General features: G+C 41.7%; 1 protein-coding gene and 1 long non-coding RNA gene across 4 annotated transcripts in view; one reads left to right on the forward strand and one right to left on the reverse strand.

The window, feature by feature from the left end:
* The window catches only part of LOC102014663, a 13169-nt gene extending 10005 nt beyond the window's left edge, over positions 1-3164 (reverse strand). For both annotated transcript variants that reach the window (XR_001230730.1, XR_001230728.1), the window contains exon 1: positions 3021-3164. This is a non-coding gene — a long non-coding RNA (uncharacterized LOC102014663). The remainder of the gene's footprint in view (positions 1-3020) is intronic.
* Sparcl1 (SPARC-like 1 (hevin)) overlaps positions 1-24114 on the forward strand; it is a 34576-nt gene extending 10462 nt beyond the window's left edge. The window contains exons 2-11 of one of the 2 annotated variants that reach the window (XM_005401335.2): positions 7114-7178; positions 10369-10518; positions 10876-11868; positions 13265-13337; positions 14028-14146; positions 14999-15119; positions 16244-16380; positions 17877-18025; positions 18625-18773; positions 23665-24114. In XM_005401335.2, coding sequence (XP_005401392.1) covers positions 7125-7178; positions 10369-10518; positions 10876-11868; positions 13265-13337; positions 14028-14146; positions 14999-15119; positions 16244-16380; positions 17877-18025; positions 18625-18773; positions 23665-23693 — 1974 coding nt within the window. In that variant the 5' untranslated portion in view covers positions 7114-7124 and the 3' untranslated portion in view covers positions 23694-24114. The remainder of the gene's footprint in view (positions 1-7113; positions 7179-10368; positions 10519-10875; positions 11869-13264; positions 13338-14027; positions 14147-14998; positions 15120-16243; positions 16381-17876; positions 18026-18624; positions 18774-23664) is intronic. The other variant, XM_013502717.1, reaches the window with a different exon arrangement.

The following is a 24114-nucleotide window of genomic DNA, read 5'->3' on the forward strand; positions in this document are numbered from 1 at the left end:
AAAGAAAGAAAGAAAGAGGAAAGAAAGAAGAAAGAAAGAAAGAAAGAGGAAAGAAAGAAAGAAAGAAAGAAAGAAAGAAAGAAAGAAAGAAAGAAAGCTCAAATATATATTTAAAGTTTTTTAAAACCACACCAACTGAGGCAGCTCTAGGAGGCTTAAAACAGGGCACCCCTGGCAGCAGGATGTGTCTTCCTTGGGAGGATCTGAAGACACACAGGCCAATGAATCCTAAAATTTGAGACAAATGTTGCGTAGCCAAGACCCCAGGAAGGAAATGATGGGCCAAGACAGGACACTCAAATTTGGGAGCTTGAGGAGAGTGCAATTAAGACTGCGTTTACCACAGTTAGGTAGGTTGCACGGAAGCCGCAAGGGACTGTGGGAAATGAGAGCTAAACTTGTACCTGAGAGGAGAAAGAATCTGCTGAACCCAGACAAGAAATACTAGATGAGATCACCAGGAGAGCCCTCACCCTGCAGGAAAGAAACACAGCCTGAGGAAGAGAGCTGAAAAATACACACTCCAGCCCTATTTTTCTCCTTCCCTCCCATTCTTCCTCTCAGGGCTCCCCATTAACGGAAGACAACAGAAATGACTGGGCAATAGAACCTGTTGATCCCACGCTTCCAGGCTCAGATAGCTCCAAAAGAGAAGGAGAGAGTGGACGGGGAGAAGCACATGGAAGAGAACCTCTGATATCCAGAGGGAACCTAATTCCAGGGTGGGAGGGGAAGAAGACACAGCAGCGGACCAGCTGTGGACCAGCTGGGTCTTTTCTTTGCTGGAGGGAATCTTCCTAGAGTGCTCCCTCCAAAGGCACAAACACGCCGCAGCTTTCTGACCTGTTTTCAAAGAACTCCTCCAGCTCCACCCATGAAATCCATTAGGATTAACTGTATCTGCATCTTTCAGAGAAGCCAGATCATGAGTAATGTTACACCACCAGGCAAGCAGTTGTTTCCCCTATTAAATAAGTTGGCCCCGATTCTGGTACATGAGAAGTTTGACCATGGGCTGAATCCTGCAGGGACTTCTGCTTGCAGTGAGCATTTTCATTCGAGATTCACACAGAACTAAATACTCCTCAAAGCACAACATTGTTCTCCTGAGGGTCCCAATACCATGAGAATGAGGCTACTTGGAACTGTTCTTAAGTATTATTTGCTGCCTTTCTTAACCCTGGAAGAGAACTCCCCCAATGAATAATTCCGGATCCATTCAGTGGGCTGAAAGCACTTGAAATTCCTCTCCTCGCTAGCAGAATTTAACAACTGGCTTACTCTGTTAACAAAAGAGAGACAATTTCCACTGAATCCAAAGGAGTTTTACATTATACCAGTGTAGTTTAACTAATAAGGGAGATTCAAGTAAAAGCAGTCAGAGGAGAAAGCCAAGATCCAGGCATAGAGAAGAAAGAAATTCCAAGGAAACAGAAAAAATAAATTAAAGGATAAGGATATGAGCTAAAGGCAGAGAAAGAACAGAACTATCTGCCCATGTCAGGGGCTAGGCTTCCAAAGGCCTGTTCTCATGCTACTTACAATGAGCCAAATCATTCAAATACTATTATTAGTTTCTGCAAAACCACAAAAGCTACAGCGCTCTTGTGAGCCATACTTAGGAGTGGATATAGAATCCACAAGGTAAGCAGATCATACAATGTGTGGAGCCTTCTTTTCTAAAAAATAGAAGAGTCAAAATCAGATACACGACTGGGGTAGTGGTGGTGGGATAAATGTAAGTGTAAGGAAATTGGCATTCACAGAGAGAGAAAAAGCCGGACAGATAATGCAGATGACTTCAGCAAAAGGAAAACTAAATATGGACCAAATAATTTCCCCTGGTACACTGTGGGGCAGGGAGTGCTGCCAGTGTGGGTCTAGACCTTGCGGAGCTCTGGAGCGAGACACAGTGAGATTAGTGAGTGGTACAGAAGCATGAGGAGCCCTGAATGGAATGCTGAAGAAGTGTGAAAGGGAGTCATCGTACAGTCTTGCCCACAAGAAGCCTGTGGGGATCTTCTCAATATAATCAGGATAATCCCTCAATTACATAGTTTAGAAGAGGAGGAATGTACTCATTTCAAAAGAAATGGGGAAGATAGATCCTGGAGAAGGTCCCTGAGAGCCACCCCTTTTGGGTGTCCTTTCATTCCACAAAATGAAATGAGCATAGTGGCAGAGTGTGACGTTCAAGAGGTCCCATGGGCAACATGGCTGTGACATGGAGGTGAGGTCCCAGGAGAATGAGAGGCAGTATATAGGGGAGTGTTTGCCATGGTACTCGCCATATACTATCAGCTCCTACTAAAGCCAATGATGAAAATGTACTTTTCAATAAAAAAATACTCTGGTGAATTCAAATGATTCCACTTACGTTATACTTGAGTATGGCATAATGCACTATTGTAAATATATTTGAGTACTATTCCACATAAAATCACTAATATTTATTTCAATTATTTATTGCTATGCACAAAGTGACTTAATAACCATTTCATAAAGTCTCAAGATTTTGTGGGTCAGGAGTTCGAGCAGGTCACCTAGAAGCACTCAGCTGGTCTGCAGTGCCCCAGATAACTCCGCTCACATGTCCTGGATCATTGCAAGGACAGTCACTGGGGACTGTTAAACGGTGTATCCTGTGGTGTGACATCTCTCCAGGGCTTCTTATGACCTGGCCTCGAAGAGTCCCAGAACATCAATCGTTTGGTTGAGTAAGTCCCCAAGGACAGCCCAGATTCAAGGGGAGGAGAATTAGACCCCACCTCTCCATGAGAGAGATAGGAAAGAATGTACTGCGATCTTTACTACAGTATTTATCATATCACATTATAAATGTAAGAAATTGCTTCAGGAAGCTCCCAATGTGAATCAGAAGACAGTTGGTATTTATATTTGTTTCTCAGTGGGAGACCTACTTCTGCCATGCCAAATATTTCATCCAGGCATTTGTTTTAATGACAGATTGGCTAGGCATTTGAAATTCCAACTACTGAGTATCTCCAGAAAGTCTTTACCTGTAAAATGCAGTCTAGCTGTTGCTTCAGCTGGAATTCTGGGAGTTCGGTGATGACACACAGTGTACCTCGAAGAAGGAAAGGAACTTTCTTGAAGTTCCCCACCAACCCTCATCTTCAGCCTTTCTCGATTCCTGAAAAGAAACAGTGCTATAAAAGAGAAAGACATCGCTTAAACACACTAAGAAACAGATGACTTGTGAATTATTAGTTACTGGGATTAAGCCATTTTCTGCCACCATGTTTCAAGAAATGACAATCACATGTTTATAGTTGGTGAAATTGCCAAATGACTAGATCACATTTCAGTCTCAAAATAATGCTAGAGAATAAACACAAAAGGTGCTATTGATTTTCCTGTTTCTATAGATGAAGAAATCAGTGATTTAACTGGTCTTTTGGGTGAAAGGCAGTGTAAGTCTGGAACTTAGATCTTCCAATTCTGTACCAAATGTCCTTTCAACTATACATCTGGTTTGCAATAAGCTCATACATTTGGAGAAATAACATTTATCCAATTTCACATCAGTGCTGCGCATTTAAGTTTTCAAGAGTAATTATGCATATTCAAAATCTGTCTCACTTTTGCATGTTTCATCCAGAGTTTTACTTTCTTTCACTGCACCATAACGATCTGCATTTGGTAGAGGCAGTACACCAGATCTGAATGTCTCAAAATAAATCCTTTTCCCCTTATCCAAGAATAAATGTTATTCATCATGCTGAACAAGGACATCACGATTTTGCAAGCATCAGCGAATCAGGTCTCCTTGAGTCTTCAGTATGATAGTAGTTTTCAAAATCTCTCATTTCCCAGGAAAATTCTGCACTCTTTTACACAAATCAGCATATTTGTGCAGTTCTTAAATAAGAATCTGAAGGTCATGAAATTAGTTTGATCAATGGGTGACAAATGCAATCAGCCTGGTGAGACTTTCTTAATGGATAAAGTAGAAGACAACAGAACAATTCACAGCCTTCTAAGTTCCTTTTTTTTCTTTCTAAATTTTAAATTTTGGGTTGTCCCACATAATTCAACACAGACATCGTATTTATTACTGAAACCTGGGGTGATTTCCTACCTGAATCATTCTAAGTGACAAGGCCATATTCTTTAAATTCTGGTTTCAATTTTAGGTCAGATATAACCACAAGACTCCTAAAAAAAAAAATTCCAACCTGAGACAAAGTAAATAATCAAGGAAAGCAGTAAATGATGGGATTTCAGAAAGCCTGCAAAAATAGCCGTTACATTACAAACTGAATACTTGTTCTATACTTTAAAATGTTCCCTACAGCTATGGGCTCCCAGCATTCCAGAACCTTCCTTGGGTTAAAACCAATGTGAAAATACTACTGGTTGAGAACAAAAAGACATTAACTTAGGAATATTTTTATCTCCTAAATAAGGGTTAGATTCCTGCAAAAGACTACAATTTAAATGTATAAAATAAAAAACAGGTAAACTTGTTTTTAATGAGTGAAGCAAATCTAAAGGTGTTCTGGATTTAGAGCTCCTGGGAAGTTTGAAATCACCTAAAGGAGGAAGGTGTGTGTATTGGTCAGCTTTCCACTGTTGGAACAAAATACCTGACATACATAAATTAAAGGAGGAAAGGTTTATTTTAGCTCACGGTTTCAAAGGTTTCAGTCCGTGGTTGGTTGGCTCTAAAGCAGAACCATCATGGTGCAAGGACATGGTAGAGGAAGCTGCTTGCTTTGAGGTAGGTAGAAAGCAGAAAGCAAGAAAGGAGCCAGAGAAGAACTTGTCACAGACAAGTTATCTCCTTCAGAAGAGCATCCCCAGTGAGGTGCCTCCTCCAAATCAGCCCTTTGAGCTATGAGCTCATGAATGGATTAGTCAATGAGATTGAATACTGGATAACTCTACAGCCAGGTCTCAAATATCTGCCCTGCTGCTTCTTAGCTGTGTGATCTTAAAGGAGTTACTCAACCTCAATGCCTTGATTTCCTTAACAGCAAAATGACTGTACCAAAGTGCTTACCTCATGATATCACAGGGAAGATTTTAAAAGTCAATATGAGCAAAGCTCTAAGAACAATGCCTAAGTAGTGCTAGCTACAGTCCAACTGGACACATGCTACTTCTGGGTGTATTCAGCTATACCTAGATTTAGGGAAGAAATTTGTAAGATCCTGTAGTCAAAGTAAAGGGGAAATATCTCCACAAATTTAATTAGCTACCAATATCACTGCAAAAATCAAACTCAAAAAAAAACCCACCTCTACGCACAACACCTTTCACTATTTTTGCTACAAAAAATATAGTAATATTCTCTTGTCCTAATTCCATTGTTGTTTGTGTTTAATGTAAGAAAGGATCCTAGGGTTAAAGGGAAATTTGGTAAATGTGTGGCCAAATGGACTTTAAAGGTGCCATGGGGAATGTTTTCTCCTCTTAGCAAATTTTATATTATTTCCTTAGACTCTACATTGTTAATTTAAGAATCATAACAACTTCTCTGGAAACTAAGAGAATTAAAATTTATTGAACAACTCCTACATATGAGGCATTTTTACTAATACCCCTTCTAAACTTTATGAAACTGCATTAGACACAATAGTGGGGCTATTCAGAAAAATGGAGCTGAGAAAGAGAGAGATTTGTTGTACGAACTTGGCTCCTGTGGTTACAAAGGCTGAGAATTGTGAAGTGGAGACCAATGAGACTGTCTGAACATGAAGGCTTAGAGCCAGCAGAACTGAGGGTCTGAGTTCTAGTCCAAGTCCAGAGGCCTAAGAAGAGGCATAAGCCCCAGCTTCAGAGCAGCAGAAGACCAATGTCCCACCCAAGCAGAGAGACAAACAGAGTCCTCCTCTCCTCTGGTTTCTGTACTATTTGGGCCCTCAACAAAGGGGCCCCAAAAGTGAATGATGCCCACTCACACTGGGTAGGAACATCTGGTTTGTTCAGTCTATGGATTCAAATGCCGATCTCTTCCAGAAACATCTCACAGAGGCATCCAGAAACAGTGTTTAACCAAATATCTGGGTATCTGATGGCCCACTCAGGCTGACACATACAATTAACTGTCATATAGATGTTATCCCCATTCTTAGGTGGGGGATCTGAGGTTCAGAGGGCTACATAACTTGCCAAAAGATAGCACAAATTACTAATGTTGGTCCAGAGTTCAAATACTTGTCTTTCTAACATGAAAACACCCTTCTCCTTGCACTAAACCAGTCGTTCTCAATGTTGCTCCCCAGGGGACACTTGGCAGTGTCTGGAGACATTTTTGGTGGTCATAACTAGCAGGGAATAGGAGCAGGCTAGTGACATCTAGTGGGCAGAGGCCAGGACAATGCACAAGAAAGCCCCCTCCAAAGAATAATCCAGTCTCAAATGTGAATAGTGCTGTACTATACCATACTATACTATTTTGTACTTCTGTAGTTTTCAAAAACAATAAAATAGTATAATATTGACCTAAAATATAAGTAACTATAGTTCTATATATTAATAGATACTTGAGGAATGAATCAATCAGTAAATGAATAAATGTTAAATTTTGGAATATAGAGGAAAAAAATGTTAAATGATTCTCAATAATAGATAGAAAGCATATATATTGTACTCTTAACTTTAAGTTCTTTGTATGAAAGATTTTATTTTGACAGAATTGTGGAACATATTTTAGAGGGTCTGGTAAGTTAAGAGGAAAAGATAACAGCACTTAGAGGCTCCTAAAATTCATAAAATTGTTTTAAGTTTTAAAATCCTAAAATGTTAGAGCAAGAGGATCCCCTAGGTGGCCCTTTTCACGGTCCCTCCCATGAGAAAAACATTTCTGAGAAAGTGTAAGTGGTCTGCCCAGGGTCTCTTGCCACGTGGTGGTAGTACTGACAGTTTCATGTTTATTTTATTGTAAAGGCCAAAGAAACAAGAAGCAACTTTCACAGAGAAAAAATTTAGGTAATAATTATTGTTAATCTGTCTTTTCAGATCTGTTAGTCTGTAAAGACAATAATAACCTAAAAGACAATATCAGACTCACTATTTGCTAATATTGTGTTTATCTCCTTTAAGGAAACATCCAGCCATCACTGAAATTATCTTCTTGGTTCACAGGTCTAGAAACCATGCAGACCGTACTTTTTTTGCTATGTCTCTTGGGACCTGCAGCTGCTATCCCGGTAAACTTCCTTTCTTCTGTTGTTATCTGTCTCCTGACATTCAGCTGGTCTCTAAAACCCTACACCTAAAAGAATATTTTCTTAAGCACTGGCTTGAAATCTCTTGTTTGCTTAAACTATAATCTCTATTGCCCAAAAGTGAATGCATGACTTTAAAAAATCAAGATAAGGCATGTTTAAAAAATATTTCTCGGAACTATCTGGTTCTATAAGATATCATGAATATGCAGTTAAAGGTGTTGATTATCAGTTTATTTACTACAGAATATGACCACATACCAAAAGGGTAGGAAGAAATAAATCCTCCTATAGATCTTTTCACATTGCTATGAGACAAAGAAGAATTTAACTTGGAATGCTTATGTAACTCACCAACATTTTCTTCCGGATCAAACACATACTGACTGAGAAATTCTAAATCTATAAGGGAATTGTCTTGGTTTCTTTTCTCTCATTGCTGAGACAAAATACCTGATGCCAGAATTAAGGAAGGAAAGGTTTATTTAGCTCACAGTTTGTGGTTTCAGTTCATACTTGGCTGGCTCCAAGGCAGGGTGGCACATGACAAAGGGCAACAGTTCATGGCAGCAGAAAACAGCAAAAGCAGAAAGAGCAAAAAGGAAGGAGCAGAGAGCAAGCCTCTTTCCCTACCTTATACTGTATGCAGGCTACCCACCCTAGAGCGGGTGTAGCACTCACACCCATAATCCCAGCATTGGACCATGAATCAATCAAATGCTCTAGAAGCCCACCCCATGACTGCATGAGGCTTTGGGGAAACATCCAGACACAAACCATAACAAGAACCAAAGGGTTGGGAACCAAAAATGCTATGGCTATCACAAATTGCCTCATCTTTTTGAGGCTGTCCAAGTAAGGAGATAGGACTAGAGCATTCATCACCCCAGGGCCAGAAGGACTGGTCTCACCATTCACACGCAATAAAGCGGCCACACACAAACCAGATCCTTGAAGACCGTGTCAGCTACCTAAAGCAGCACAAAAAGTAGAACTGCAGTTTGGATGATCATTTTAGATGTTCCACAAAAGATCCACATCATCTTCAGTTAAAGGATTTATCCCTTTTTTCTTTTTTGTCAAAAGGAAGAAACAACCTCTTTTAAGTAGACAAAGCCCTTTTTCTGTTGTCTCTTGCCACCCTTCCTCTCTAGGGCTACAATTCTTTTCTTGCTTTTTGAATAACGGTTGACGTCTGTGTCAGCAGAACAAAGTCCATGCCACCCATCCCTAGTAGTTCTTAAAAAACAGAATTTATGACCACAGCTAAGAATCATGCTTAAGGAGTATGGAGCTAGACCAGCTGCAATTACACATTGTACTCGGAAATTACAAAGTTGGAACAAATTATCACAGAAAAGGGTTCCCACCCATCAAACCATTGTTCTCTCCTGAAAATCTGTTTTGCCTTTGGAATGTTTGGGCTTTGTAAATAAGCATCAAAAGCATCTTTGAACCAAATGTTTATTGGATGCCAGGCTTGCCTATAGACACATTCCAGATGTTTCTTTCCTAGTGCAATGTGGTATAAGCAGACCAGCCAAAAGTGGAATACTGGATCTGCTCAGATGACTGATCTAATTAAACCTCGCTATCATTTTTCTCACCTGTTTGGATTCTGTGGGGTTGGAAAAGTCCAAATGGATTGCCAGGGGCCATGTTAAATTAATACAGCCATGGATTTTATGCATTTCTTCCTGCTGTCGGGAGGGAACGACAGAGGGAAAGAGGAAGGAAGTAGAGGGGGAGAGAGGTCTTCCACCGAGGAGTCTAATATTTCCCCCATCCATCGCTGTCCGTTGCGATGCACCAAAACAGATGCCCTTCTTTCCCTTTTCCCCTTTCTTTATGGCTTCTTTGGAAACTTAGTCCAAGAATATTAACCCCTCTAGTTGAAAGGGGGATAAGAAGCAAAAGAAGAAAACACATCTAAGATAGATCTATACCCCATGGCTTGCCTTTATAGCACACAGTCAGTCCTAGAGGACTTGCTAATGGAGTAAAAATGAGTCTATCCAGAGTCCGAGCTTTGTACTTACATCTGGGTGTGCCTGCTGTGTGATACTCGCAGCATCTCCATGAGAAAAACCTATGGCAAATACCTGCTCATAACCGGCAGGTCATATTCTTACCCCCATAGGATATTACCATTAGGAATAATAATTTTAACTTGAGTAACACTTTAAAATTTAAAATATATCTATGTACATGAATTTATCTTGGTATTTCTGCTCACTTCACCTTGAGAGATCATACTATAGAAATCAACAACTTATCAAACCACACATAGAAAGTACATAGCAGAATCAAGAACTGAAGTCACCTTGAAGTCTTGTTGTTCAACCTGCCCGTCATGCACCACTGTCCAGCTCTTCTCTCTTCTTCCACATCCCCCTCCCTAGAAAGAGGCACAGCCATCCCTCCCACCGGGACAACCCTCCCTCGTCACCTTTACCCACCAGGCCTGGTGCCTGCCTTCACATGATTTTTGAATTAGTTCTAGATTAAAATGCTTTTTTATTAAATGATGGCCGGTGAATGTTAAGACCTATCTATTAAGAACTAAATAAATATTTAGAAACTATTTTTATAACCTTTTCTGCTAATTATCAACAAGTATATAAGTATTAAGGAAACTTAACAGTGCTATATCCTATGGTTAATTTTATTTGACTTCAAATTTACAATAATTAGGACTGGGGATTTAGCTCAGTGGCACAGTGCCTGTCTGGCAAGCGCAAGGTCGTGAGTTCAGTTCCCAGTACCGGAAAAACAAAACAAAACAAAACAAAAAACAAATTTACAATAACTAACATTTTTCAAAATTATACAGTATTAATGCTCTATAAAAGTTTAAAGAATGGAAAATAATTCCAAAATTCAAAGGCAATCATTATTGAACTCTTTTTCTTATTGTTGTTGTTGTTTGATTTTCACCCAATCTTTGCATATATACTGTATAACTTTTTCTTGAACACAACTAGAATTCTTTCACTTAATATTATATTCTGGGCCTTCACTTGAATCCTCAAAAGTTCTAGAGAAAATGTTTTAACTGATGATATGAATGAAGCATAGAGCTACTAATGATAATGATAACAAAAGAAAAAGTACCAGCTTTTAAATTGGCAGCTAGATATGAATAAGGCAAACAAGATTTTAATCTTTTCAGACAAATGCAAGATTTTTATCTGACCATTCCAAACCAACTGCTGAGACCTTGGTACTGCCCACCAATAAGGAAATCCCTATTGTAAGGCTGGAAGCTGCAGACAATAAAAAGGAAACCTCAGTATCCACAGAAAACGACCCCAACCACAAGGTAAAAGTAACATCATCACATTAATATACTAGTTTTAGTTCTCATAAGGACTTAATATTAAAGCAAGGTCAAAATGATTACCTTATTCAAGTCTCCACTTAATTTATTTAACTGCTTGTAATTATTAGAAGTCATGAGGATGAAGGGGTTTTACTCCTCAGGCTAAGGTGCTACCTACTTTTTATTTTACAATTCCAATTCCCAGTGAACCTAGGTCTACAAGATGTGATGAACATCATAGATACATCTGCCTGATAATATGTGGAAAAAGGAAGAATAACTATTAATGCTACCTTAGGAAATGTAAATGTGACTGCATTCTCATTTGCTGAGTAAATAAGCTTTTTTTCCTTTAAGGCTGAACAATCTTCAACATTAAGATCAGAAGAGGGAACCCATGAACAGGCTGCAGAACCGGACAAGACTCAGAGCCCCGAGCTGGGGTTGGAAGATCAGGACAGCGATGACGGCTTAAGTGTGAATTTAGAGTATTCGCCAACTGAAGGTAACTTAGAGCCAAAAGAAGATACAGGCGAGCCTCCAAAGGAAAAACTCCCAGAGAATATTGATTTCCCTGCCTCCAATGGTAGTTCCTTTGTGGATTCCGACCGACAAGAGAACGTCACAAAGGGAGAAGAAAACCAAGAACAGCCAGGAAATGATTCACATCTTCTGAACAAGAACAGTACAGACAGCCAAGACCTAAGGGAAGAAGAAAGCCAAGAGCAGGATCCAAACATTCTCAATGGAGAAGAGGAAGAGGAAACAGAGCCAGGGGAAGTTGGCACCCCCACGGATAACCCAGACAGGGAGAAAGAATTTCCTGAGGGGAATTCTAACAGCAGGCAAGAAGAAGACAATGAGCAATCTGATGACACCTTGGAAGAGACCAATCAACCAACTCAAGTAAGCAAGACGCAGGAGGAGGAGCTTAAGCAAGGTGCCCAGGAAGAAACAGAAGACAATTCTAATGCAGAAATAGAAGAGGACAGTGCCTCAGACATCGATGAACACACTCAAGACACTGAATGGCAGAGCCAAGAAGGAAAAACGGGCCTTGAGGCTATGGGTAACCACACGGAAACAGATAAAAAGACTGTTTCTGAGGCTCTGTTCCTAGATCCTACTGACTATAGTCACGTCACACCCAGAAATCCTGGCGCTGATGCTGATGCGGCTAATGATGACCCGAAGCACAGTGCAAGTGATGACTATCTTACCCCAAGCCAGGACTTTATAGAGGCTGAAAAGGCCCAGTCCATGTCCTATCACCTCAAATATGAGGAGGAGAGAGAAAGAACACATAAGAATGAGAATGGAGACGCCCATGAGTCTGGAGACCACCAAGAGGTAAAATTATTTACAATGATGCTCATCCAATTACATTGGTTACCAAGAAACAGCCAGGCCTTTCTCTCCGCTCTCACAGTCTCCTGTAGTATTTCTACCAGTAAATCACTGAAATATAACACAGGTTAAGTAATTCTTATCTGAAATGACTGGAACCAGAAAGGGCCCAGATTTCCTATTTTTTTTTTTTTTTTTTTCACAAAAATCAGAACATGGAGGAGATAATGAAATATCTTGGAGAAGGAATTAATATCTAAATATAAAATTCATTTATGGGGGCTGGGGATTTAGCTCAGCGGCAAAAGCGCCTGCCTGGCAAGCGCAAGGTCGTGAGTTCGGTTCCCGGTACCGGAGAAAAACCAAAAAAAAAAAAAAAAAAAAAAAAAAAAAAATTCATTTATGTTTCACAATGCTCTATGCACATAGCCTAAAGATAATTTTATACACTATTTTTATTATGCCTGCCTTTTGACTGTAACATATTACACAAAGTCGGGTATGGAAGTTTCCACTCTGGCTGCTTTGTCAGTGCTCAAAAAGTTTGGAGCATTTCAAATTTCAATTTTTCTATCCCGTGAGCAGACCACGTAAGTAGCTTTGCATGGTCTTCTGGGCCCAGAAATATCGATAGAGGAGGTGAAAGTCCCTGGCAGTAGCAGGAATAAGTTCTAACACACCCAAAACAGCTGCAGCTCCAATGTGTTGAAAGCAGATGTCAGTTACCTTCCAGTTAAATCCTCAGGGTCCAGCAGGACGCCTCTGACATAGTGAGAGGAGATGTCTGATGAGTTAGCTATGAAAACTGCAGCACCGCTTTGTTAAGCAAATACACACCAAAATATCCGGAAATCAGACAGGGAGCAAGGGGGAAGTACGTTATTGGCTGTTTAATCATTCAGAGCTTTCACGCACAGCTCCTACAGCCCCCTACTGGGAGAACTGATCCAGCTAGGGGGAGCAAGGTCAGTAGCAGTCTCGACTGCTGAGAACTGGGCTGCCATTCTAAAGTGGGAGTTTTCTTACACTTGAAAAATCTGCTCAGAAAGCTTATCAACAACTACATAGAGATCTCTGACGTAACCCTGGCTTAGTTACAGAATGGCACTGTACTAAATTCTGCATTACTAGTGTTTCCAACTCCAAAAGGGAAATTCTAACTCGTGTGCAGGGGTCCACTGGGACACAGTTCTGAATGCAGCGGGTGGAGACAGACGAGGTCCTGCTTGCCGAAGGTTACCATCCACCTCTGCCGCTGCTGCTGGTCCCCTTCTCAAACCTGACATGGCTTGGGCATGAGAAGTACTTCAAGGGAGATATAAATTATAATTTATAATGTGAAAACTAATTAACAGCTCTCCTCCAACTGGGCTTAACTTCTGCTCTCGTTATTTTAAAGGCCAAGAAAGCACAGAGCTCATCGAATGAAGAAGAGACCGCGAGCGAAGGCCACGTGCGGGTGCACAGCACTGGTGAATACACGGGCAGCCCGCCCTCCGTGACCATGTCCGGGGGAGACAGAACCTCCCACTTTGACTCTCCCCCTTTGGCAAATTCCAGTTTTTCCTCTCCCTTCCCTCTCCACAGTCCTCCAGAGAACAGGTTCCCATAGTGGTTATGTTCCTGTGCTTGTTTGATAAACTCTGGGTTAGTGTGTTGACAAGCCAGAAGTCCCATTGAGATATCACACCGCAAAGCTAATTGGCTTCTGTGAATTAATTCACCCTTATTCGTTGATTCTCAGATCCATAACCTACTACTGAGCTTAGATCTCTTACTTAATGAAGGGCTGAACTCCTAACCCATTCACAAACATTTTTCATTTCAATACAATAATATTCTCCTGGCTTATTTTACTTTTGAGTAATCTGCCCAGCACACCTCACACTGTGCAACCCCAGGCAGGCCAACAAAAGCTGTTTGTTCTTACGTCTCCAATCTCAACCACCGCAAGAAGAAATCTAAACTACCGTGTTAAAGTCTGATGGCAGAAGATTCCATCTGGAAATTAACACATCAATTAAAGCAGTTTCTCGTATTTCCCCATTGGCAAATTTACTGATTTCAAGGGTTTTAAATTCTCTGCCCTCTTCATGAAATGAACCTAATTGTCTGGTTTGCATTCCTCTTTGTCCGTGTCCCTTTCCACACTTTCCGGTTAGATTCCTGTGTGAACTTCCAGTGTAAAAGAGGGCACGTCTGCAAGGCTGAGCCGCAGGGAAAACCCCGGTGTGTCTGCCAAGATCCGGCGACTTGTCCTCCAGCAAAACCCCTTGACCGAGTGAGTGCCCCCCCAGCAGCCCTGCAGCTGCGCCTCCGCAGCTACCTAAATACAGAGTTGGCAAGTGAATTCTTTCCTGGTTCAAAGTAGATGCACAGGTTGTCGTCTGATATTTGGAGTGATACAGAACAAGAATAAACACCAGCCAAATTAAAGCATGTCAGCTGTTCCATAAAAAGGGTAATAGTGATTTCAAACACATTTTAAAACTCTTTTATCCCTGGAACATCTGCAACATTCACCTTACTGAGCTTCTCCGGAGCTAAACTGTCACCATCAGTGATGAGCTAAATTGTCACCATCAGTGATATGATTTAGTTGAGTTAGTATTTTTTGAACCATATCGGAGAAGTGCAATTTTTTGGTGTCATTTTTTAAATTAGTACACTTTTGCAGTATATGTTCACATTCCTTGTGTAGAACTGGTATATGCACACAATACAACTTTTTTTTGTACTGCAATTGATTTTTCTGGGGGTTTTTGTTTTTTCTTAATTTTTATTTTTGACATGTTTGTGGGACATAATGATTACATTTATTGCGGGAATTTGTACATGTACGTAACACATAGTAATTGTTTTTGGGTCCCCTTGCTCCTCTATCTCTTCTAGGAGGGAGAAAGATGTATCTCCCTACTCCTTATTATCCATCTTTTGTTTTGCTCTTTATTTATATTTGGGACTCTCGTGTAAGAGAAACCATGTGATATTTAAGCTAGCGTGGCGAAGTGCAGTTTTAATCACCAACCTGACCACATCTTCGGCACGGAGCCATTTATGAGACACCCTCTGAGCTCTCAGGAGCAGTGTTTTCCAACGAGCACATGCTTTTGCTCTCGCTTGTCTTTCGCAGGCTTGTGGCACTGACAACCAGACCTATGCGAGCTCCTGTCACCTGTTTGCTACTAAGTGCAGACTGGAGGGGACCAAAAAGGGACACCAACTGCAGCTGGATTATTTTGGGGCCTGCAAATGTAAGACTCCTTCGTGACCACCACCACCATTTCTGGGAGGGTTTGGGGTGAATCTGTACGTGGCTGAAATCATCCATGTATGCAAATAAGGCTCATGGAGTTATGAGCTCAGGGTGAACACCCAAGTCAACCAAGGAGACTTAAAAAATAAAACTTCCCCAGGCCTTAACCATAGGAGACTATCATTTAATTGGACTGGGCTGGAACCCTGACACTGTTTTTCATTCGTTCATCAAGTAACCTAGACAACAATCCTAACGTGCAGCCAGGGCTCAGAACCACTAGGATAATGTTAGCCATTTAACAATAGAGGTGAATTACTGGAATTTGCTAAATTATTTGCCCTCCTCCCAGTTTAAGTCTTTGCCTAGAATTTTATGACAGTAAAGTAGTTGTCCTTCCCCAGGACACTCTCAATCGTGTTTGACTCCTCTCAGTAACAGGAAACCCTCTACCCACACCTTGGTTCTCGTCCCCTTCCAGGCTCCCGAGAGGATTAAACTCACCGCCATCCCCTTGATGTTAGGTGTGGGGCTATGGCCTGCTCCATGCAGTGAATGAGCAGACTCGTCCCTGAGTGTCCTTCGTAGAAGCACTTGAGAGCTGGTGTGTGGTTCCACATGGCCGCCTCCACCACCACCAACCTCAAAGCCTTGTCTTGAGTGGACTTGTAGCAGGATGGCAAGATGAGCTTCTGTTTTTTTACGCCACTGAGATTTAGCATTTTTTGTCACTGTAGTGTTGCTACCTACTTTTTCCTCTTCCTCTCATACATAGCTCTCATGCCTTGCTCTTCTAAGTCCCAGATCTCTGTTTTCAAGCACCAGTTCTCAGTCCTAGCTATGCACAAAACAAATATTTTTGGAGCTTTTGTGACATTCGGAGGTCCAGCCTCAACCCTAGACAAATCAAATCAGAATTTCTTTAAGTGGCATCTGGTATTTGATGTTTTTAAACATCCAGGCAATTCTGTTGTGCCACAGTGCCAAGACCCACTGTTGTAATAATGAGGCAGAGAGGAAGCACCATCAGTTTCCAGAAGTTGCTGAGCTTCCAGTTATGAGGACTTGCCATAGGGCAGAAGCAAGGCCCAAAGATCACAATGTATTTTTTGCTCCTAACAGCTATTCCTGTGTGTACTGACTTTGAAGTGGCTCAGTTTCCTTTACGGATGAGAGACTGGCTCAAGAATATTCTTATGCAGCTTTATGAACCTAATCCTAAACACGCTGGGTATCTAAATGAAAAGCAGAGAAATAAGGTAAGTTATTCATAGCCAATGTGTCTGGCTATGGGGCCTGAAGAAACAGTGTGGTAGGGCCACCTACCTCCGGATGGTGACAGAAGCCTACTCGGCCTCCGCACAGGGTTTAACACTCTTGCAGCAGTCACCCTTCATGCCACAAGACTTGGGACACTAACTGTCCCATTCCTACCCAAAGGGTAGTGGCCAGAATAAGGGCTCCTTAAATCACACCCAGAGAAAGCTGTGGTTGAGCCAAATTCATATAAATTAAGAATCTGTGTAGTCAGGTCCTGTGTTAGCCAGCTTTCTGTTACTGTAACTAATACCTGAGAGGATTGCACTTAAAAAGAGGAAAGGTTTGTTTTGGTTCACAGTTTTCATGATTCTGTCGCTGATCCATTGCTTCCACTATTTTACACTGTGCTGAGGCAGCAGTCAGGGCAGGCTGCTGTGGAGGAGTGAGCTGTTTGCCTCATGGTGAGGGAGGAAGGAAGGAAGAAAGGGAAGAGGCTGTATCCCAATGCCCTTTAAGGGGCTCACCCCATGAGACTGGAGGATTTCCCACTGGGCTTGTACACCTCCCACACCATCCCAGGAGTGAGCCCCAGGCCAAGAGCCTGGCCTTCAACACAGGGCCCTTGGGGATTCTCACATCCAAACACGCTTTAAACCTGAGATACTTTGCCCTCACAGACAAGATTTATATGCGTGATACAAGCGAAACCTGTTACTCATAATGTCCACAATATATTAAGGTTAAGAAGTGCAGGGTGAGGCTTACATTAGGAGCACAGGAAGCTCCTTGCTGGTTAGGGAGGGAAGGCAGTAGATGGGTAGATGGGACAGGGTGGAAGTTCTGTGATTGCTTCCAGTTGCTCAGTAAATAGGTAATGACCCAAGGGAAGAGTTCCATGTGCATTGATCATGGGTAATCTCTGTCCTCCCTCTTTAATACATTATCACAGACAGTCTTGAGAGCAAAAGTTCACAACGGAGAAATTTCAGTGGGGTGGTCAACCCATGGTAGACCAAGCTACACGGAGACTGGACACCGGTTAGAAGTCATTACTGACCCACTAAAGATGGGACCTTACCCCACATGTTGTACCCAGATACTAATCCTTAATCCAAAATAGAGGATTGAGGATGGAGGGCACCACCTGGGGAAGGAGCAGGATTTTTCACTAATCAAGACTGTTGCCTAAGTCAGTTCCTCTCTTTCCACTATAACCTTCTCAAATTTTAGAAAATGCAATGAGTTTACTTGGTTAAAAGAAAAGATCAAAAAAGCCTTGAATTCTTCGGAAAGCCACAAGTTTCTTACACCAGATCTGTTCTACAAAGAAAGACTGTAGTGTTGCTTAGAAAATACCCAGCTGGGTTGCACAGGATGCCCTGGACAGGTTTTCCTCTGTCATGTTTCTGTTATCCTTCAAGCATAGCTTAACAAGAGCCAATTCCATCACCCTTGTCTGAGGTTCTGACCATCTTTCTCCCTTCTTTAATCCCAGGTCAAGAAGATCTACCTGGATGAGAAGAGACTCTTGGCTGGGGACCACCCCATTGAACTTCTCTTAAGGGACTTTAAGAAAAACTACCATATGTATGTATATCCCGTGCACTGGCAGTTTAATGAGCTGGACCGGCATCCTATGGACAGGTAAAAACTCTGCCTCCCCATCACCGGGTCACTCTTTGATATAATACTATGCAGAGGAGAAATGGGCATAAAATGAGGAAGATTCCCAGTTCCCAATGCAGAGCAATGAAATGCCAAACAAGCATGGCTAGGAGTCTAAACACAAAATTTTGAAAATAACAAAATGTGGCTACACTGCATATTAAGGTCCAGCTTCCCACAGAGACTCTTTCACCTTCCTTGTTCTAAATCCTAAATTTCTAAGATACGCTGATGGCCAACTGTGGGTCGGCCACCTACATCAGGAATAGTCAAGTGTCACCAGTGGGTAAGGACCAGGTTGCACAAGCATCATTGCTGTGCAGTGATGTACACCTACAGATTTAGGGTAGAGGGGGCACAGTTTCCAGTGGAGACAGAAACCTGGGGAACTGACATCCCAAAGCCTATTATTCTTACCCACAAACTATTTCACTTACAGTTTTTACTGTGTGTGTTATGTATCTGGCATACACCGCATCTTTGGGGAGGAAGGGACCTGTTCCTGGTGATCCTAAGACACAACACTTCATACACAAGCTGCTCTGGTAACTAACAGGCTGACGTGTACTTCACCACAGGGTCTTGACACATTCTGAGCTTGCTCCTCTGCGTGCTTCTCTGGTGCCCATGGAGCACTGCATCACCCGCTTCTTTGAAGAGTGTGACCCCAACAAGGACAAGCACATCACCTTGAAGGAGTGGGGCCACTGCTTTGGAATTAAAGAAGGTAAATTCATCACTGGCCAAAGGACAGCAGTGTTTTCTTCCTCGAATAAACCCCGAGCCCTGCAGGTCTAACAGCGCAGTCCCGCTGTGTTCTAGTAGAGACCTAGAGGCACTTGAGGTGCAGTGTCCCCAGCAGGCCTGCCTTGTGCACAGGCTGTCACTGCAAGGTCACTCTGCCTTTGGAGGGCAGCAAGGGGAACATGCACAGAGGCTCAGCAGCCAGCTAAGTGTAAGAAAGCAATGCAAGTCCAGAGATCTGTGCCAAATCTCAGAAAGCTTTGTCCTCTTTCTTACTGTATATCCCTCTTGAACCCAAGTATTAGTCAAAATTTAACAATCACACATGAAAAGTCAAACAGCAGGCCTGCTTCTAACAGTGGGAGATGTCAGAAGCACCATAGAAGTCATTACTGACCCACTAAAGATGGGACCTTACCCCACATGTTGTACCCAGATACTAATCCTTAATCCAAAATAGACCTATGGCTGCAACTTCAGTAACTAGGGTAGGCTGGGGTAATGGAGGAATTTAAATTCAGACATCGGTTATACTGAATTTTATGAGAAAGTATGTTTTCAATAATCAAGTTATGAAATCTGTCTGAAAACAAGCTTTCAAACTGTTCACAGAATGTAAATAACAGTGAACGTCAAAACGCTAAAACAGAGGTTTTACGTCTATCCCTAGCTAACCAGGAAAGTAAAGAAAGTTAACCACAGGTCAGAATTTTCCAAAAAGAGGTGAATTTCACTTTTTTTTTTAAAAGAGTAAAAAAAGGATAACATAATAATGGGGGGGCTTACCAAATTATAGACAAAGTGGTAGGAAATTATTAATGGTTATTGTTTTACATATTGTTATCTACAAGATAGTTTCTCAGGAAAACAAATAGACAATAGTGAGTTACAGACAAAAGAGGTAGGAGATTATCAATAGTTGTTGTACTATACTTTGGTATCTTCAAAGTGGCTGCTAAAGAAAATAAATAGAGCTATACATGAGTGACCTATTGAATACTTTTCTCAATGGTTGTTGTAAGAAACACATAATAATAGACATGCATCCATTTATGAAATAGGATAGGAACAATACAAACATTGCAGAGTTATGGAGAGATTAGTAGGAAAATATCAATGACTGCTGTAATACATGGTGGTATCTTCAAAGTGGTTTCTCAGGAAGACAGAGATACGCAAGAAGGATCTAACAAGTAGTTACAGCCTAAGGGTTGTCAAAAATCAAGTGAGCCATCTGGGGCAAAAGCCATTTTTTGTTGTTTTTTCTCTCCAGCCTCCCATCGCATTGGGACCCCACAACCAGTTAGTGTCCTCTCCCCAACTGAATTTCACTTTAATACCTGTCTTCATGGCAGTGTATAGTGTCTTGAAATCAGAGAAAGAACTGAAAGAATAAGGACATATTTACTGATAAATAGGTCAGCAGAAATGGTTAATCATTTTCCTCTAAAACATTCTGTAACATGAACACAGCTGTAACAAACAGTGTCCAACTTTGTAAGCACTTGGTTTTGTGTATTAGCTGCCAATACTGCATAACAAATTACCCCACATTTAGCAGCTTGAAATTCCCCTCACAATCTCAAGGGTCAGGAATCTGGGAGTAGCTCACTGGATGTTTCTGGTTAGAGACAGACAGACAGAGAAAGACTGAAGCCCATACTATTAATTCTGCCATACTGTGTTGGTCACACTGGATGTGGGAGATCGTTGACAATCATCTTGGAGGCAGGATCTTGTCAGCCCTGATGTGAAATTAAGAAACTATTCAGGTACAGACACATACAAATAAAGTTAATTTCTTTTCTATCAGCTGCTCTATAAGTCTAGTACTTATAAAAATTCAAATATACCTCCTAAAAATGACTAAAACTGTCTTTCCCAACTCCCCTATTAAAAAGACAAAGGGTACCAAAGACAGCTGCCCCGCATTCTGTCCCATCCCAGCATTATCAGAAAGGGGAACTTAACTGGGATGAGACACTTCTGCCTTTCATAGGACATGTTATTTTTTATTATTGTATGGTTTTGTTTGTTTTTTGGGTTTTTTTAAGACAGCTTCTCTCTGTGTAGTTTAGGCTGTCCTTAAACTCACCATGTAGCCCAGGCTAGCCTCAAACTCTCAGTGATCCTCCTGCCTCAGCTTCCTGAGTGCGGGGATCATAGGCGTGCACCACCATGCCCGCCATGATGTGTAAATTTGAAGGCCTGAAAAAAGGCAAATTTGAATGAAGCCCGCTTATTTAAGGAAACCAGTTGCCCTTGGCTGCTCCTTTGCAAAACTGCTGGCAGCTCTTCAGCCTGAGAGCTCACGGAGCTCTGCGCTGTCCGGGAAGAGCAAGAAGGGCTTAGAGGCCACTGCCTTGCAAAGCTGCTAATGATCTTGTTTATGCTCTGTGGTTTGGCTGTCATTAGCTTATTCTGAAGGAAGGAAAGAATTATCACATCATAAACAATAACTCAGATTTTAAATATTCAGTCAGAATAAGTAGGCAAGGGATACAGCTAGAGAAAGCAAAAAATAAATAAATAAAATTAAAAATCATCAGGTTCCCGGCCTCGGGGCCGAGCAACCCACAGAGAAGATAGCCAGGATTTTCCTGAGTACTGACTGTCCAGTCCTGAACCGGAAGTGTTCAGATATTTCAGCTGTGTCATTAGCTATGTGCAGCGGGCTAGCCATTTATCCTCAGGCAGTCCCATCTTCTTTACCTTAATAATGGGAGTCGATAGAGTGCTTGGGGGCTTATTTACTTAGTACCTATGACATACTGTCTACTGACATCTACCCACGTTAATCTTTAAGAACCTTCTGAGACTGCTGGGGTGAACAAGTCAGATCATGCAGGTCCTACTAAGCCATTCAGAAACACTCTCTGAAGAGCGCTAAGGAATTACCACGCACAGGGGGGAGTTTTTGCTGAGAGCAGACTTCTCTGGTTCCATTGTGGAGAGGCCAGAGACCAGCTGAGAGGACACTGTGATAAATCCAGGCAAGAGCTGAAGACAGTTTGGACAGCAGAGTGACTGTGGGGGAGACAGAGATGTAACACCTCCAAGATAGTCCAAGACAAGCAACTGAAAGCGTAGGGCACGTAGAAGTAGGAAGGGAAGTTGCCATGGGGAATGCGGGATGGGGAGACTGGACACCTGACAGATGGAGGGAAGGGGGAGTAGAGCGTGGGTCTGCAGCTCAAGATAGAGTTTTGGAACTGAAATACGTATCTGGGGACTGCGAACACACAGAGAGTAATGCACACCAGGAATTCCCCCAAAGAGAAATTACGTGAAAATCGTCTAGAGCTGAACGCTCAGGAACAGCAGCTGCTAGGTGGACACAAGAGGAAGAAGGAGTTTACCAAGGGGATGGGGAGTCTCTCCAGGAACGAAGGGAGACAACCAGGAGTGTCCCATGGCAAAGGGGGTATTTCAAAGAGGAAGAAGAGATGACAGTGTCTAGTGCTGCTGATACGCCAAGGAGGATGAAAGGGTGAGAATGCCCTCTGCACGTGGAAGTAAAAGACCTGGGGGCTTTGCTAAGAGCAGTTTTTTGTTTTTTGTTTTTTGTTTTTTGGTTTTTTTTTTTGGTTTTTCTCCGGTACCGGGAACCAAACTCATGACCTTGCGCTTGCCAGGCAGGCACTTTTGCCGCTGAGCTAAATCCCCAGCCCCTAAGAGCAGTTTTGGTGGAGTGGGCCACATGGAAAACGGATCCTGTTGGCTGAGAAAGAATGGGAGACAAGAAAGGATGAGGAGTGAATGCTCGAAGGCAGGAAAGAGCGACAGTTGCCAGAAACATTTTCTAGGAAAAAAGAGGCCTGAGCAGTTCATTCATTCCATCATCCATCCATCACTCAACATCCCCTTTACTGATGGCTTGTTTACACAGGCGCTGTCCTAGAGGTCGGACTTACAGTGCTCAAATGCCAAGAGGAAGGGTCTAGTCAAAAAGGAAATGTGGAGAATATACGGGGGCGGGAATTAGAAAGAGAATCCTGAGGTCAGAAGAGATGGTCAGCATCAGTACAGGAAATAGCCTTAGGTCGAACAGAAAGGACAGCTCCAAACCAGCCCAAAAAGGAGCGCTCAAATATAAACTTGTAAGTAACAAGGCACCTCCCTCTTGTGGACCCACCTCTATTTTCTTTGAGTGTATACTTCAAATTTTGCCTAATAAACCCGTATATCTCTCAAAAAATTTACAAGTAAGGAAATGTGAATGCCCATTTTCATAATGAAGCCGGTACTCAAGAGAAATATCACAAAGTCTAGACTCTTCCCACTGTTTTGGCTAGATAATTATATTGGGCAGGAAAATTACCCACTACCTAGACAGAGTAGCTTTTTAGTATGCCTCAAATTAATCTGCTATAAGTATTTGTTTAATAGTTATGGACAAAACACATCCAAGTACATCTGGGTGAGCCATGCTGTAAGGAGTGGTCTAATGACCATTAGAGGATGCTGTCATCTTCCCCGGGATGGCAGTAAGTTCTTCTACAAGTCACACAATTGGAAGCTTGATTGAACTAGAACTATACTTTACCTTTTTCTGTTGTATTGTAACTGCCCTTATATAAGCATATTCGGCTGGGCCTTCTCATGCCCTGTCAGTGATTCTCAACCTTGCACCAGCAGCTCTTGCAGGGATGTCTATGTATCTAAATGCCATTGGTCCACCCTAGAGATTCTGCTTCCAGAGGCCAGGGATAAAGCCCAAGAATATATACCTTTCAAAGATGGGTATCACTCATGCCCGCCAGGGTTGACATATAGAAGGCTTCTCTGATCCCCCGGTTCTGACATTGTTTGTTCATGCTACTATTTCTTTTTATTTCTAAAAGTACATTTTGTTTTGTTTTCGTTTTTTACAGAAGACATAGATGAAAATCTCCTGTTTTGAATTAAGATTGAAAGAACGCAAACTCTGAAGCATCTTCCTCTGTTCTAACCATGTATGAAATATATACAACCATGACACTGCTAGACTTATAGATAGTAAAATGTTTGCATGTATAAGAAGAAAATGAGAGGACCTCCTTGAGAACAACATATAGGTACCAGGCATTTAACATTAGCTTAGGAAATAAAACTTTAAGTCAATATATCCAAAAGACTGTACACTGTTTAAGAACAGCAATTTAACTCATAGTAATTTCACTCTTTGTACCAACTTGTACGAAATTATTAATTATAAAACTTGAAAAAATAATAGTTCATGTCATCACGCATGCTTTGAGAAAATTTAATATTGCTCTTTTGTGGTTAGCATGTATTATTTTCACTATCTTAATATCCTAATAAAGAGTCCATAAAACTCCAAA

Source organism: Chinchilla lanigera, unplaced genomic scaffold (genome assembly GCF_000276665.1).
Source record: "Chinchilla lanigera isolate Chin_1 unplaced genomic scaffold, ChiLan1.0 scaffold00073, whole genome shotgun sequence".
In the NCBI taxonomy this organism is placed as follows: domain Eukaryota; kingdom Metazoa; phylum Chordata; class Mammalia; order Rodentia; family Chinchillidae; genus Chinchilla; species Chinchilla lanigera.